Source organism: Thalassophryne amazonica, chromosome 2, assembly GCF_902500255.1.
Source record: "Thalassophryne amazonica chromosome 2, fThaAma1.1, whole genome shotgun sequence".
NCBI lineage: Eukaryota > Metazoa > Chordata > Actinopteri > Batrachoidiformes > Batrachoididae > Thalassophryne > Thalassophryne amazonica.
This window is the reverse complement of record NC_047104.1, coordinates 156,433,233-156,447,998: the sequence shown is the minus strand read 5'-3', so window position 1 is coordinate 156,447,998 and position 14,766 is coordinate 156,433,233. Positions and strand designations below refer to the sequence as shown.

The 14,766-nt window shown below is 43.0% G+C and overlaps 1 protein-coding gene across 1 annotated transcript in view; it reads right to left on the bottom strand.

The window, feature by feature from the left end:
- LOC117501115 (neogenin-like) overlaps window positions 1-11,812 on the bottom strand; it is a 336,724-nt gene extending 324,912 nt beyond the window's left edge. Inside the window, exon 1 of the mRNA XM_034159946.1 lies at window positions 11,582-11,812. Within this exon, the coding sequence (XP_034015837.1) occupies window positions 11,582-11,666 (85 nt within the window). The 5' untranslated portion in view covers window positions 11,667-11,812. The remainder of the gene's footprint in view (window positions 1-11,581) is intronic.
- Window positions 11,813-14,766: the final 2,954 nt, after the last annotated feature.

Genomic DNA, 14,766 nt, shown 5'->3' with positions numbered 1-14,766 from the left:
AATTGTGTCACTTCAATCAGGGGAAACCTCCAGAGTCGCAACTGACATGAAATTCTGAGAATGTCAGAAACAGGATCAATGTGTATATTTTATCACTTTGTAGTAATGGTTGCTTATGTTCTGTATTCAACACGTCCAAAAAGAATGTACATATTTTTAAAATGAGCATTAGATGAACGCATTAGCAAACTGGCGAGTCTATCTACTGACTTCTGTTGTATGACAGTCAGCTGATGATCACGCTGACCTCCGAACAGATGTGATGCCATTTATTCACTGGATATTGATCTGCCTTTTCTCCTGTCAATTACATGTAATAAACTATTGTGACATTTGGCACAAATTACTAGTAATAGTAGTAGTAATTATTCTCACTTTACCCACTCACAGACCAAAAAACAAACCAGATGTGACAGCTAAAATAGGCAACAGGCACAAAAGCATAAACAAGCATTTCATTTTAACAGCAACCTCAGACTGATGACGTCGAGGCGACGCCGCTTACAAACAGCTACAAAAATGCAGCCACATCATTGGTCAAAGCAGATCAGCATCATCTTCAAATGGGCTGCTTTCATTAACGAAGCAGATGAATCAAACACTTGGTGGAGTATGCAATTATCCGGCCCTCGGTGGATGAAGGTCATTAGGACTTTATGAGCGACTGGAGCCCATAAATAAATGATCAGTAAACAGCACACTTGAAATGGTGGAGAGACAGAAGGTGACTGTGCAGGACATTCTCCTCTCAAACTGGATCTGTTGTTTGAAAAAGACTCATGAAAACTCATTTGTATTAAAAAACTAAATCTGAAAGCTTTTCTTAAATGCCAGTAGCCCCATCGATAGTTTCCAGCAATCATAAAACCCACCGTCTAAAGGACTCGTGCTGCTGGCTATTGGACGTCCAACATTACGCCAGTCACCTTTGTTTTTCTCCCCTTACAAAACTGCCAACTACTGCGTGTATTTTGCCTACTTGGTACATGTTTGACACTCGGAAGATGGGTTCCATTTTCCTGTTGCAGTCAGCGGTGAGTAAAATGTGCAAAGCTACTGCTAATAACATTAAACTAAAAGTGATTCACATTATGGCATTTTAAAAATCAGGAGGTGGCAGTGAATATTTTCAAAACCAACACAGGTTAACCGACCTTACCCGACTTGTGCTAAAGCAGGACAGGACTAAGAAGTGATTAATAGGCTTTTTATTTATGCTGGTGCACATCTGCATTACTTCAGACCAAAGTGAAGACGACGGCTGCAAATCAAATAATGCAGAGTAGAGCTGACGACGCCTACTTCAATGGAAAAATCATGATATCTGCAGTAAAATATTACAGTGGAGAATTAAATGGAGGGATACTTACTAAAATTACATCTGTGGCAAGGTGGGGTGGAGAAAGAAGTGTCCAAACATATTTAGGATTTAGTAAGTGGGTCGGGCAGCACAGTGGCTTACCGGTCATGGGATCGATTCCCGCCTGTGGCCTTTCTGTCTGGAGTTTGCATGTTCCCTCCATGTTTGTGTGGGTTCCCTCCAGGTGTTTGTCTATATACTGGTGTCCTGTCCAGGGTGTACCCCGTCTCACACCCTATGACTGTTGGGACAGGCTCCAGCCCCCTGTGAGTCTTAATTGGAGTAAGCGGTTGAAGATGAGTGAGTGAGTGAGTGGGTCACACACCAAACAGGGTAAACAAAGATGATCATTAAGTTACCTAATTTTAATCTACTGGATTTTGCTATCATCATCATGAATGTTTTTATTATACATTTATTATACATCCCCTAGTTGCTCCCAGTGTATAGTGAGCACCTTGTATAGCAGCACCCTGACATTGGGGTGAATGTGAGGCATTATTGTAAAGCGCTTTGAGCATCTGATGCAGATGGAACAGTGATATATAAATGCAGCCCATTTACCATTTGTTATCCCCAGCACAAGTGCGAGTTTACATTTTTTTATTCATATTTATTTACTCATGCTTTGCTTTTTTAAAAGAATATGCACAAAAACTCTTTCTATTGATGGCAAATGTAATAAAAGCATGGATAAAACCTTCTTAACTGTCAATGAGATAGCACCTTTCACATAAATACAGGAGCTCTCCTGCTCAGAATTTACAGGGCAGGCCAGGTATGTAGCCAGAGGGAAAGAGGAAAGCACCTTTTTAAAGACATTTTAGACAGTCTCCTCCATACCCTACTGCACCTACTACTAGTTCTACTACTACCACTAATATTTTAACAACTAAACTGTTTAACAAATATTACTCTGTGCCTTGGTTTAACTAAAATTCTGCACTAAATGGAATTGATGAGCCATATAAAATATTTCCTTAATGTAACTTTTGTGCATAACTAAAGTAGGATGTGAAGCAATATCTTTTTTAAGCAATGTCTAAGCTCAGGCATTACTGGGTCTGTTTGGGGTTGTAGCTTTAAAATCAGGCCAGTTAGGATAAGAGAAGCCATAAACATGATTCAGGCTCTTGGGGTTAGTAATCTTAAACAAACATGTAAGTTGTGAAGTCAATTTCAGATAGGGTAAAGGCAAAGAAAAGGTGAAAATGTGCAAAAGAAAACACAAATACAATGCAGATGTTAGCAATATAACTAAAGTATTAAAAAGCTGAGTTACACACGACAATTTATGCTTGTTTTTAAATTAAAAAATTACATAAACAGTATTAAGCACATACATTAGCAATTGTGTGATATGCACTGAGTATCAGGCATCCAATGATAAATATATTGAGTTTTAAGACACGATACAGAGCCCAAACCAAAACAGTTGTGTGCTAGTTTGGGTTCTCCTCTTAATCTAAAACTTGGTGAAAGGGTTGTAAATGATGAGTAAAAAAGTCAGCATGAATGTGACAGAATTTTAAGCCTGTTTTCTGCTACATTCTCTTCTTCCAAACAAAACAATGTTCTCAGACAACCAGGGCTTTCTAATCCCAGCACAAAGTTGGTGTTTTCTTAGCAGCACAGTTCACACAAAAGTCCTTAAACACACAAAATACGACAAATTTGTTTAGAAAATCTGTAAGAGCAGAGACGGCTGCCAAATGTTTGCACACGTTGGCTAGTTATTTGCAGTGTCCACATTTAGAGACGATGGGCACACAAATCCCTCCCAATGCTGCTAGAAAGATAAGATAGCTTCTCAATGGAATTCAGATGCCTTCAACAGAAACTTTTTTTTAACTATTTGTAAACGTTTTAGGTTTTACTATCTTGTGATAGTAGTCGCGGTAAATATCAATGGGTTATTCAAAGGAGAAATGGAAAAAGTAAGACCATTATGTGTGTCATAAACCCAAAAGAGGAAAACAATATGAACTCAGGACTGCAACTCTGGCAACGCTAATAAAGATAAGTTTTGAGCCCAGCCAGGACCTCAAAGAAATGTGTTTTGAATAAACTGATATTTTCAGAGAAGGGGACCCCACAATTAGTAATTTGAGACTCTCTCTGCATGTGGGTCCCAGTCCAATTCTCTGGAATCAATCAAACCTCCCAAAGGAACTCCTCGGTCTCCTTAATCTCCTGGTTTTATTACTTTCCAGACAGTCGGCCTGTTTCACCCTCCCCCATCTCTCCCTTTTGTACTGATCTCCAGTAAAAGCCAAGGAGGGGCGTTTTTTTTCCTCTCTCTCTCTTTCTCTCTCACCACTGCAGAGCGCTTTTCATGCAGGAGAGAGGGTCTTTCATCAGGTTCCACATGCAAGAAGAGCCCAGCAGCAGCGAGCACATTCCTGTTGCCTTGTGCATTATTCTCAATAACAGATGTAATAATGCTCTCAAAGCTTCATGGACTGACTTTTTTTTTTTGACAACTACTTTGCATATCATGGGAATGGGGGGGGCAAGTTGTACAATTTTTTTTCTCACAAATTTGCAGACATCATGCTGTGGATGACAGTGTCTAATGTCTTAAAAGGTAACAATATACGTCATGAAAGCATGAAAGGCACAATTCTCTGAAGAGGGGCTGCTGCAACCAGCCAGAAGAATATCAAGAGTACAAAATCAAGACATGATTATTTGAATTAATGTATACATTAAAGTATGAATTGCAAGCATTTTGTTTAAATGCATGCAATTTGCTTTTTCAAGCATATAAACTTGCCCTGTAGTTTTTCCATTTGCACACAACTTTGAATGGCTTCCAAACAACTTTTTAATCTCATTGCAAATTAAGTGATTTGTGGTTTTGACATGAGGTGCCGATACATTTATGAAACATTCTGAACAAGCCAACAACAACCGAAGAGGCCACTGGAAGAGGCATCTTTCGAAAACACACGAACTGCTCCCCTGTTCCAAGTGCCAATTTGAGAGCTCAGCTTGACTGGGAAATGAACCAGGATCACCGCCATCACAGCTGAACGTGCAAACCATTACACCGCCACCTCCCTTAGTACTGGACACTGAGCATGAGGCTAGCTATAAAACACCGGAGCATAAAGTATAGGTCACACCTGTTAAAAAATGCAGATTGAAGAAGAAAACCCATACATAAGTTGCACCTTTTTTCTGTAGCTCTTTAATTTGGGATTTTGTGCATTGCTGTAGTGTACCTTTAATTACTGGTATCTATTCTTCTAGGACAGCACAGTGACTTAGCACAGCAAGAAGGTTGTGGGATCACTTCCCACCTGGGCCTTTCTGTGTGTTCCCACTGGTCATGCCAGCTTCTTTCCATTTCCAAAAAATATGCAGGTTAGGAGCAGTGATGACTTTAAATTGTCCGTAGGTGTGCATGCATGTGTGGATGTGTTTGTTTGTCTATATGCGACCCTGTGACAGGCTGGCATCCTGTCCAGAGTGTTCCCCACCTCACATCCTATGACGACTGGGACAGGCTCCATCCCAGATCAACATGCAGATACAAGGAGGATCTGCATGTTGATCTGGCACAGGTTTTACAACCAGATGTCCTTCCTGACACAACTCCATATTACACGGAGAATGGGCAGCTTCCGCACTGAAAACAAGGGCACAAGCCTCTGCCTTAGTAATTACTCACTCACTCACTCATCTTAAACCGCTTATCAGGGATCGGGTTGCAGGGACCAACAGCTCTAGTAGGGGACCCCAGATTTCCCGCACCACATTGACCACCTCTGACTGGGGGATCCCGAGGCGTTCCCAGGCCAGTGTGGAGATATAATCTCTCCATCTAGTCCTGGGTCTTCCCCAGGGTCTCCTCCAAGATGGAGATGCCTGGAACACCTCCCGAGGGAGGCACCCAGGATGCATCCTTACCAGATGCCTGAACCACCTCAGCTGGATCCTTTCAATGTGAAGGACCAGCAGCTCTACTCCGAGCTCCACACAGATGACTGAACTTCTCCTCCTATCTCTAAGGGAGACACCAGCCACCCTCCTAAGGAAGCCCATTTTGGCTGCTCGTACCCTCAATCTAGTTCTTTCGGTCACGACCCAACCCTCATGACCATAGGTGAGAGTAGGAACTAAGATTGACCAGTAGATCGAGAGCTTCACCTTTTGGCTCAGCCCTCTCTTCGTCACAACAGTACGGTAGAGCAAATGCAACACCACCCCTGCTGCACCGGTTCTCCGGCAAATCTCACACTCCATTGTCCCCTCACTCAAGACAAGACCCCGAGGGTACTTGAACTCCTTCACTTGGGGCAAGGCCATATTCCCTACCTGTAGTAAGCAATCCATAATATAAGCTGCACCGCAGTATAAGTCACAGGAACTCTCAAACTCACTCACTCTTCTTCAGCCTCTTACTCCAATGAAAGGTCACTGAGGAGCCGAGCCTATCCTAGCAGTCACAGAGCGTGAGGCGGGGTTCACCCTGGACAGGATGCCAGTCTATCGCAGGGCCACATACAGACAAACACATTCACACATGAACGCAAACCTATGGACAATTTAAAGTTTCCAGTCCACCTAACCTGCATGTCTTTGGAGCACCCGGAGGGAACCCAGACAAACACAAGGAGAACATGCCAACGGCACAGGTGGGAATTGAACCCATGACCTTTTTGCTGTGAGGCAACAGTGCTAACCACTAATCCACTGTGCTGCCCAACTCCCAAACCAGAAAAAACACAACTTAAATTCCAGAAAATAAAAAAATGTTATGTTAGTACATCCAAAATATGGTACGGCATATTTTGGTTCACCGGTCTAATCATATGAAACCGTACTCATGAGGTCGTCTGTTGGACGTGTACATTTACATTTTAAACCAGTTGACAGACTTCCATTTGTAACGTTATGGTAGAATGTGTCAGAGGAGGCTGGTCCAGCAACTGATGTGAAGGAGTCGAGGGAGCGCGGTCCAAAACACTGCGATACTGATCCCCACAAGTCCCACCCACTTTCAACCTGCCAAATCCAATTAGGGCATCAAAGTTTCATCAATCTTTTCACTTGGGAATCAAGGAAATTAAGATGCTCTGCCAACTTTAAAGAAGTTAAAATTATAAAACAGCAATAATTATTCCTCAGCATGTCTTGTTGGCTGACCTACTGTGATAAGAGCTTCAACTATGCACTCTAATGAGTGCTGGGAAGGTGTTAGTCTTTACTGAAGACTTATGGAAAACAGAGGCAGTCAATAAATAACGGGTCCAAAGACTTAATATCGGAAAACTGTTTGCATCTATGTTAACTATGTTTGCCTTTCATTTTAGCATCTTTCAAGTGCCATACGTCTGCCTGTAAACATCCACACTATCTACTGAAGAAGATTTATGACTGGGGACCAAAAAAAAAAGAAAACACGGTTTGAGCCACGTCCCAACAGCCAGGGGCTGTGAGCATGGACCGGGCCGCCGGGCCACCCCGCCCACGACCGCCACCCAATCCTCTCTGCACCCGACCCCCATGGCCCCCTCTGCAGGTGGTTAACCCACAGGAGGGCGGGCCCATGTCACTCTTGTCGGCTGAGCCCGGCCGGCCCCAGGGCTAAGGCCCAACCACCAGGCGCTCGCAGCGCGAGCCCAACCCCAGGCCTGGCTCCAGGGTGGGACCCCGGCTCAGCCATACCGGGCGACGTCACGGTCCTTCATCTTTTACTGGTCATGGAGGTCCTGAACTGCCCTCCAATCCGAGGCCATGGTTCTCGACCGGAAAAAAGGTGCTTTGCCCTCTTTCAGGTCGGTGGAGTGTCCTTGCCTCAAGTGGAGGAGTTTAAGTATCTCGGGGTCTTGTTCACGAGTGAGGGACGGATGGAGCGTGAGATCGATAGACGGATCGGTGCAGCATCTGCAGTGATGCGGTCGCTGTATCGGACCGTTGTGGTGAAGAGAGAGCTGAGTAGGGGGGCAAAGCTCTCGATTTACCGATCGAGCTACGTTCCGATCCTCACCTATGGTCATGAGATTTGGCTCATGACCAAACGAATGAGATCGCGAGTTACATAGCGGCCGAGATGAGTTTCCTCCACAGGGTGGCTGGGTGCTCCCTTAGAGATAGGGTGAGGAGCTCGGTCACTCGGGAGGAGCTCGGAGTCGAACCGCTGCTCCTCCATGTCCAAAAGGAGTCAGTTGAGGTGGCTCGGGCATCTTTTCCGGATGCCCCCTGGGCGCCTCGCTGGAGAGGTGTTCTGGGCACGTCCCACTGGGAGGAGGCCCCGGGGAAGACCCAGGACACGCTGGAGGGACTACATCTCTCGGCTGGCTTGGGAACGCCTTGGGGTTCCCCCGGAGGAGCTGGAGGAGGTGTGTGTGGATCGGGAGGTCTGGGCGGCTTTGCTTGAGCTGCTGCCCCTGCGACCCGACTCCGGATAAAGCGGAAGAAAATGGATGGATGGATGGATGGACGGTTTGAGCCTTCTGTGAGGTACGTCACATACACCCAATGAGCCACTGCATGTTCTGTGTGGAAGCCAGACAGACTATTCGGCTGTTAAAACCCGTGTAGAGTCCTCCACGCAGAAAAGAAATGACCAGCTGGAACATGGAGCACATAACTGTAACAATCGTTCATTTCTGGAAACAAGCACCAAAATTGGCACACATACTCCTTAGACATTACTCTTTTGAATAAACAGACTGGCCACGTTGAATTTTCAATAAGCAGCCAGGTACAAAGAATAAGAAGAACTTATTAATCCAAAAGATTAATAAAGGTAGGTGTCAACTGAAGAATTACACAGGGGTCCAAAATTAAAGATACTTCAATCATATTCATCATATCTCATGTATCATATCATATGATCATATCATAGCAGAATTCATCATAGTAACAGAAACAGCATTAGTGAAGGTTACAAATGATCTTCTTATGGCCTCAGACATTGGACTCATCTCTGTGCTTGTTCTGTTAGACCTCAGTGCTGCTTTTGATACTGTTGACCATAAAATTTTATTACAGAGATTAGAGCATGCCATAGGTATTAAAGGCACTGCACTGTGGTGGTTTGAATCATAGTTATCTAATAGATTACAATTTGTTCATGTAAATGGGGAATCTTCTTCACAGACTAAGTTAATTATGGAGTTCCACAAGGTTCTGTGCTAGGACCAATTTATTCACTTTATACATGCTTCCCTTAGGCAGTATTATTAGAAAGCATTGCTTAAATTTTCATTGTTATGCAGATGATACCCAGCTTTATCTATCCATGAAGCCAGAGGACACACACCAATTAGTTAAACTGCAGGAATGGTCTTTCAGACAAAGACATGGATGACCTCTAATTTAAAATTAAAAATTCAGATAAAACTGAAGTTATTGTACTTGGCCCCACAAATCTTAGAAACATGGTGTCTAACCAGATTCCTTACTCTGGATGGCATTACCCTGACCTCTAGTAATACTGTGAGAAATCTTGGAGTCATTTTGATCAGGATATGTCCTTCAATGCGCATATTAAGCAAATATGTAAGACTGCTTTTTCGCATTTGCGCATATCTCTAAAATTAGAAAGGTCTTGTCTCAGAGTGATGCTGAAAAACTAATTCATGCATTTATTTCCTCTAGGCTGGACTACTGTAATTCATTATCAGGTTGTCCTAAAAGTTCCCTGAAAAGCCTTCAGTTAATTCAAATGCTGCAGCTAGAGTACTGACGGGGACTAGAAGGAGAGAGCATATTTCACCCATATTGGCCTCCTCTTCATTGGCTTCCTGTTAAATCTAGAATGGATTTAAAATTCTTCTTCTTACTTATAAGGTTTTGAATAATCAGGTCCCATCTTATCTTAGGGACCTCATAGTACCATATCACCCCACTGCAGGCTTACTTGTAGTTCCTAGGGTTTGTAGATAGAATGGAGCAGAGCCTTCAGCTTTCAGGCTCCTCTCCTGTGGAACCAGCTCCCAATTCGGATCAGGGAGACAGACACCCTCTCCTACTTTTAAGATTAGGCTTAAAACTTCCTTTTTTGCTAAAGCTTATAGTTAGGGCGGGATCAGGTGACCCTGAACCATCCCTTAGTTATGCTGCTATAGACTTAGACTGCTGGGGGGTTCCCATGATGCACTGTTCTTTCTCTTTTGCTCTGTATGCACCACTCTGCATTTATCATTAGTGATCGATCTCTGCTCCCCTCCACAGCATGTCTTTTCCTGGTTCTCTCCTCAGCCCCAACCAGTCCCAGCAGAAGACTGCCCCTCCCGAGCCTGGTTCTGCTGGAGGTTCTTCCTGTTAAAAGGGAGTTTTTCCTTCCCACTGTCGCCACGTGCTTGCTCACAGGGGTCGTTTTGACCATTGGGGTTTTTCTGTAATATTGTATGGCTTTTGCCTTGCAATATAAAGCGCCTTGGGGTAACTGTTGTGATTTGGCGCTATACAATAAAATTGATTTGATTTGATATTGATACTATACCACATTATTTGTCCGATTATAAATATCCCAAAAAGGTATCATTTGGACTATCTATGACTGAATGTTCTGGAGTTAAAACAGCAAAAATGTCAACAAAGGTCAATTTCAGTTTGTACAGGGGTCAAAAATTAAAGGTGCTCTAATTTTGTAAACTAAAAAAAAAAAGACGCAGATTATTGGTTAACAAGGTGTTTTAAAATAAACAGTTTGAACATGTGCCATGCTTAGGTATCATGTTACAGGGTAACATATGTCAACACGTCACAGAATCCAATGGACGTCGACATTGTTTGACCTTTAATTTGGAGACCAAACACTGAACACAGTCAAAACTATTCCATTATTAATCCTACTAGCTCAAAAAAAAAAAAAAAAAAAAAAAAAAACTTGCACCGCTTTTAACAAAATTGGTGCAACTTCAACTTTTGACCTCTGTACACACTAAAATTGAACCCTTTGTCATGATTCTTGCAGTTTTAACCCCATAACATTCAGTCAAAGATGGTCCAAAGTATACCTTTTTGGAATGGTTATGATCAGACAAATAATTGGATATGGCTTTCAATATGATTAGAGCATCTTTTAATTTTGACCCCTGTGTAATTCTTCAATGGACCCCTACCTGGCTGCCTATTGAAAATTCAAGTGCCCAATCAGCTTTTTTCAAACGTGTAATGTCTAAAATCGTAAAATGGGGATCATCACGACGACGTTCGTGCTACGTGTGAATCAAAGCCATGCTCATATCAGGGGGCCTTAAGGAGTATTTGTGCCAAATTTAAGGCTCGTTTTACCAGTTGAAAGATTCCTCTGTAAATATTCTGTTACCTGCTGCACGATGAGTGACACCAGCACACACCTGACTGGATAGTTGTTGGTGTTGTGAAGCAACAAACAAATACAACTGCTTTCTTTTTGATGTCAGGCATTCTGGTTCTTTTGTCATGTTTATGACCCTTATAAACCCTAGCTCCGCCTCTTATCACAGGGACTTGGCAATCTACAGCTCCTGTACATTTAAAGCAACAGGTCATTTCTTTGAGACCTGAAAAGGTTTGCTGTTGTGCTTTTGTGTGTTTGAAAATGCAGCACCTAATCTACTGGGTATTTTGGCTGCAAACGTTAATACCCATTAATGCCCAGTCAGCTGCACATGCATGTTCACTGAAAAAGACACATAATATAAAAAAAAAATGTACATGAGGAATCAGAATGCACTCACACACAGTGAAGCGCACACTGCAGTGTTCTCAAATCAAAACAATTATCAGAAGCACTTGTGTTTATCCATCAGTTAACATGTATTGACGGCCAGGTAATGAGCTGTCTGCTGGACTGATGACAGCAGCTTATTATCTGACACACTGATGAGCCCTAATGACTCTCTGCAAATCATTAGCGTATTACACGCAGACGACCCGCGCGCGGATCCCGTGCACGCTCACGTAGACAAACACATCACCTTTGTTACTGAACCGTCCAGACCCGAGTGCTCCACGGGGCCAAAAACCAACCAGGACCACAGCGTCCCCGGTGTCCAACACAAACTAATGTACTTTGAAACTTGTCTGAAAGGAGGCTAATCCGCTCACCAGCACAACTAGCTACCAGCCGCTAGCTTACGCTTCTTTTTCCACAACTCACAATTCGTCTTTTGAGCTTTTTCCTCTTCTTGTTCAACTCGCGTTCTGATTCCAATAAGAAAGTTCTTTGAGTGGTGTGAAGTGCAGCGGGCAGCGGTGTGTTTTTGGGCCGCTTACCTTTGTCGACATGCTTTGCCTGAGCGAGCGGAAAGGTGAGACAGAGGAGACCGAGGAGCCACAGCACAGCTCCCCGCTCGGCCATCACTTTCCACAAATTAATCTCTGCAGGGCTTCCAGGAGACGCTGGAAAAACGAAAAAAAAAAAAAACACCCAAATCCTTCAAATTCCGCGCTCACCTCCTGTAAGCGCACAAAGGGAAAAACTTCAAAGTCCGAAAACGCGCAGAAACATCGGGAACGGCGCACTTTTAAAAGCGGCCATGTAACGGAGGCGGAGGAGCCGCAGGTTAGACTGTTCTCAACTTGGTGGACACGGAGGTCAGAAAAAAAAAGAAAATGAAAGAAAGAGAAAAAGACACCCGCTCCGATCAATCCATCGCCGCGGAGCCGCAACCGCGTCCGTCAGTGCGCGCGGCCGACGCGTGTCAGCCCGAGAACGAGGAGCCGAACAGGAGGACGAAGGCTGAGGATCCGAGCGAGCGCCGGGGCGAATCTGCTCACCGACGGGACGCGAAGGAGCAGCGTGCCGCTGAATCTCCTCCTCCGGCTCCCCGCAAAACCAGGTGCGGAGCCACGGATCCGGGCTGCGTGTGAGCAGGCTCAGGCCAAAACACGGTGCGGGGCGCGCGGACGGGAGGGAGGGGGTAAAAAAAACAAACAAAAAAAAACACACAAATTAATCTGGACTTTTAATCAAAGTGCAATAAAACCATAATTCATTTTGAAAATGATTTAATTCACAAAGTGAAAACAAATCATACATGATTTAGAAAATATAATACACAACTAAATCATTTCTTTTGATTAAAATATAATAAAGTATGATTCATTTTTAAAATGTGATTTTTTTTAACCAGGAATTTAAAAAAACAAACCTGCAACACTTTAAACATTCAGCAAACCTGCAAATAAATTCGTGGGATTCAAATTATGTATTTATATCTGAATCTGAGTTTCCACAAACATGCCACAGCGCACATGCGTGTGCCGTGTATTTGTAATAACATATTTATAACGTCAGTGTTCTGACAAACCATCCTACTTTGTTGAAACGTCCGATTTCGTCCGAAACGTCATCCAATTTCTAAGGATGAATGATGTGCATCCAATCTGGTTGGATATTTTTAGGTTATTTTTATATCAGTGTCAGGATTTGGGTTTTGTCTGGTTTATTTTCATGGTTTGGTTTGTTGTATACTGTGAGAAATCTTGGAGTCATTTTTGATCAGGATATGTCATTCAAAGCGCATATTAAACAAATATGTAGGACTGCTTTTTTGCATTTACGCAATATCTCTAAAATCAGAAAGGTCTTGTCTCAGAGTGATGCTGAAAACTAATTCATGCATTTATTTCCTCTAGGCTGGACTATTGTAATTCATTATTATCAGGTTGTCCTAAAAGTTTCCTAAAAAGTCTTCAGTTAATTCAAAATGCTGCAGCTAGAGTACTGACGGGGACTAGAAGGAGAGAGCATATCTCACCCATATGGCCTCTCTTCATTGGCTTCCTGTTAATTCTAGAATAGAATTTAAAATTCTTCTTTACTTATAAGGTTTGAATAATCAGGTCCCATCTTATCTTAGGGACCTCGTAGTACCATATCACCCCAATAGAGCGCTTCGCTCTCAGACTGCAGGCTTACTTGTAGTTCCTAGGGTTTGTAAGAGTAGAATGGGAGGCAGAGCCTTCAGCTTTCAGGCTCCTCTCCTGTGGAACCAGCTCCCAATTCAGATCAGGGAGACAGACACCTCTCTACTTTTAAGATTAGGCTTAAAACTTCCTTTTTGCTAAAGCTTATAGTTAGGGCTGGATCAGGTGACCCTGAACCATCCCTTAGTTATGCTGCTATAGACTTAGACTGCTGGGGGGTTCCCATGATCAATCATCAATCAATCAACTTTTTTCTTGTATAGTGCCAAATCACAACAAACAGTTGCCCCAAGGCGCTCCACATTGCAAGGCAAGGCCATACAATATTATGAAACACAGTCTACGTCTAAAGCAACATAACCAAGGGATGGTCCAGGGTCACCCGATCCAGCCCTAACTATAAGCCTTAGCGAAAAGGAAAGTTTTAAGCCTAATCTTAAAAGTAGAGAGGGTATCTGTCTCCCTGATCTGAATTGGGAGCTGGTTCCACAGGAGAGGAGCCTGAAAGCTGAAGGCTCTGCCTCCCATTCTACTCTTACAAACCCTAGGAACTACAAGTAAGCCCGCAGTCTGAGAGCGAAGCGCTCTAATGGGGTATATGGTACTACGAGGTCCCTAAGATAAGATGGGACCTGATTATTCAAAACCTTATAAGTAAGAAGAAGAATTTTAAATTCTATTCTAGCATTAACAGGAAGCCAATGAAGGGAGGCCAACACGGGTGAGATATGCTCTCTCCTGCTAGTCCCCGTCAGTACTCTAGCTGCAGCATTCTGAACCAACTGAAGGCTTTTTAGGGAACTTTTAGGACAACCTGATAATAATGAATTACAATAGTCCCTAGAGGAAACAATGCATGAATTAGTTTTTCAGCATCACTCTGAGACAAGACCTTTCTGATTTTAGAGATATTGCGTAAATGCAAAAGGCAGTCCTACATATTTGTTTAATATGCGCTTTGAATGACATATCCTGATCAAAAATAACTCCAAGATTTCTCACAGTATTACTAGAGATCAGGGAAATGCCATCCAGAGTAACGATCTGGTTAGACACCATGCTTCTAAGATTTGTGGGGCCAAGTACAATAACTTCAGTTTTATCTGAGTTTAAAAGCAGGAATTAGAGGTCATCCATGTCTTTATGTCTGTAAGACAATCCTGCAGTTTAGCTAATTGGTGCGTATCCTCTGGCTTCATGGATAGATAAAGCTGGGTATCATCTGCGTAACAATGAAAATTTAAGCAATACCGTCTAATAATACTGCCCAAGGGAAGCATGTATAAAGTGAATAAAATTGGTCCTAGCACAGAACCTTGTGGAACTCCATAATTAACTTTAGTCTGTGAAGAAGATTCCCCATTTACATGAACAAACTGTAATCTATTAGACAAATATGATTCAAACCACCGCAGCGCAATGCCTTTAATACCTATGACATGCTCTAATCTCTGTAATAAAATTTTATGGTCAACAGTATCAAAAGCAGCTAACTGATCACCTGCAGAGATAAGTCCACTGTCCGAAGC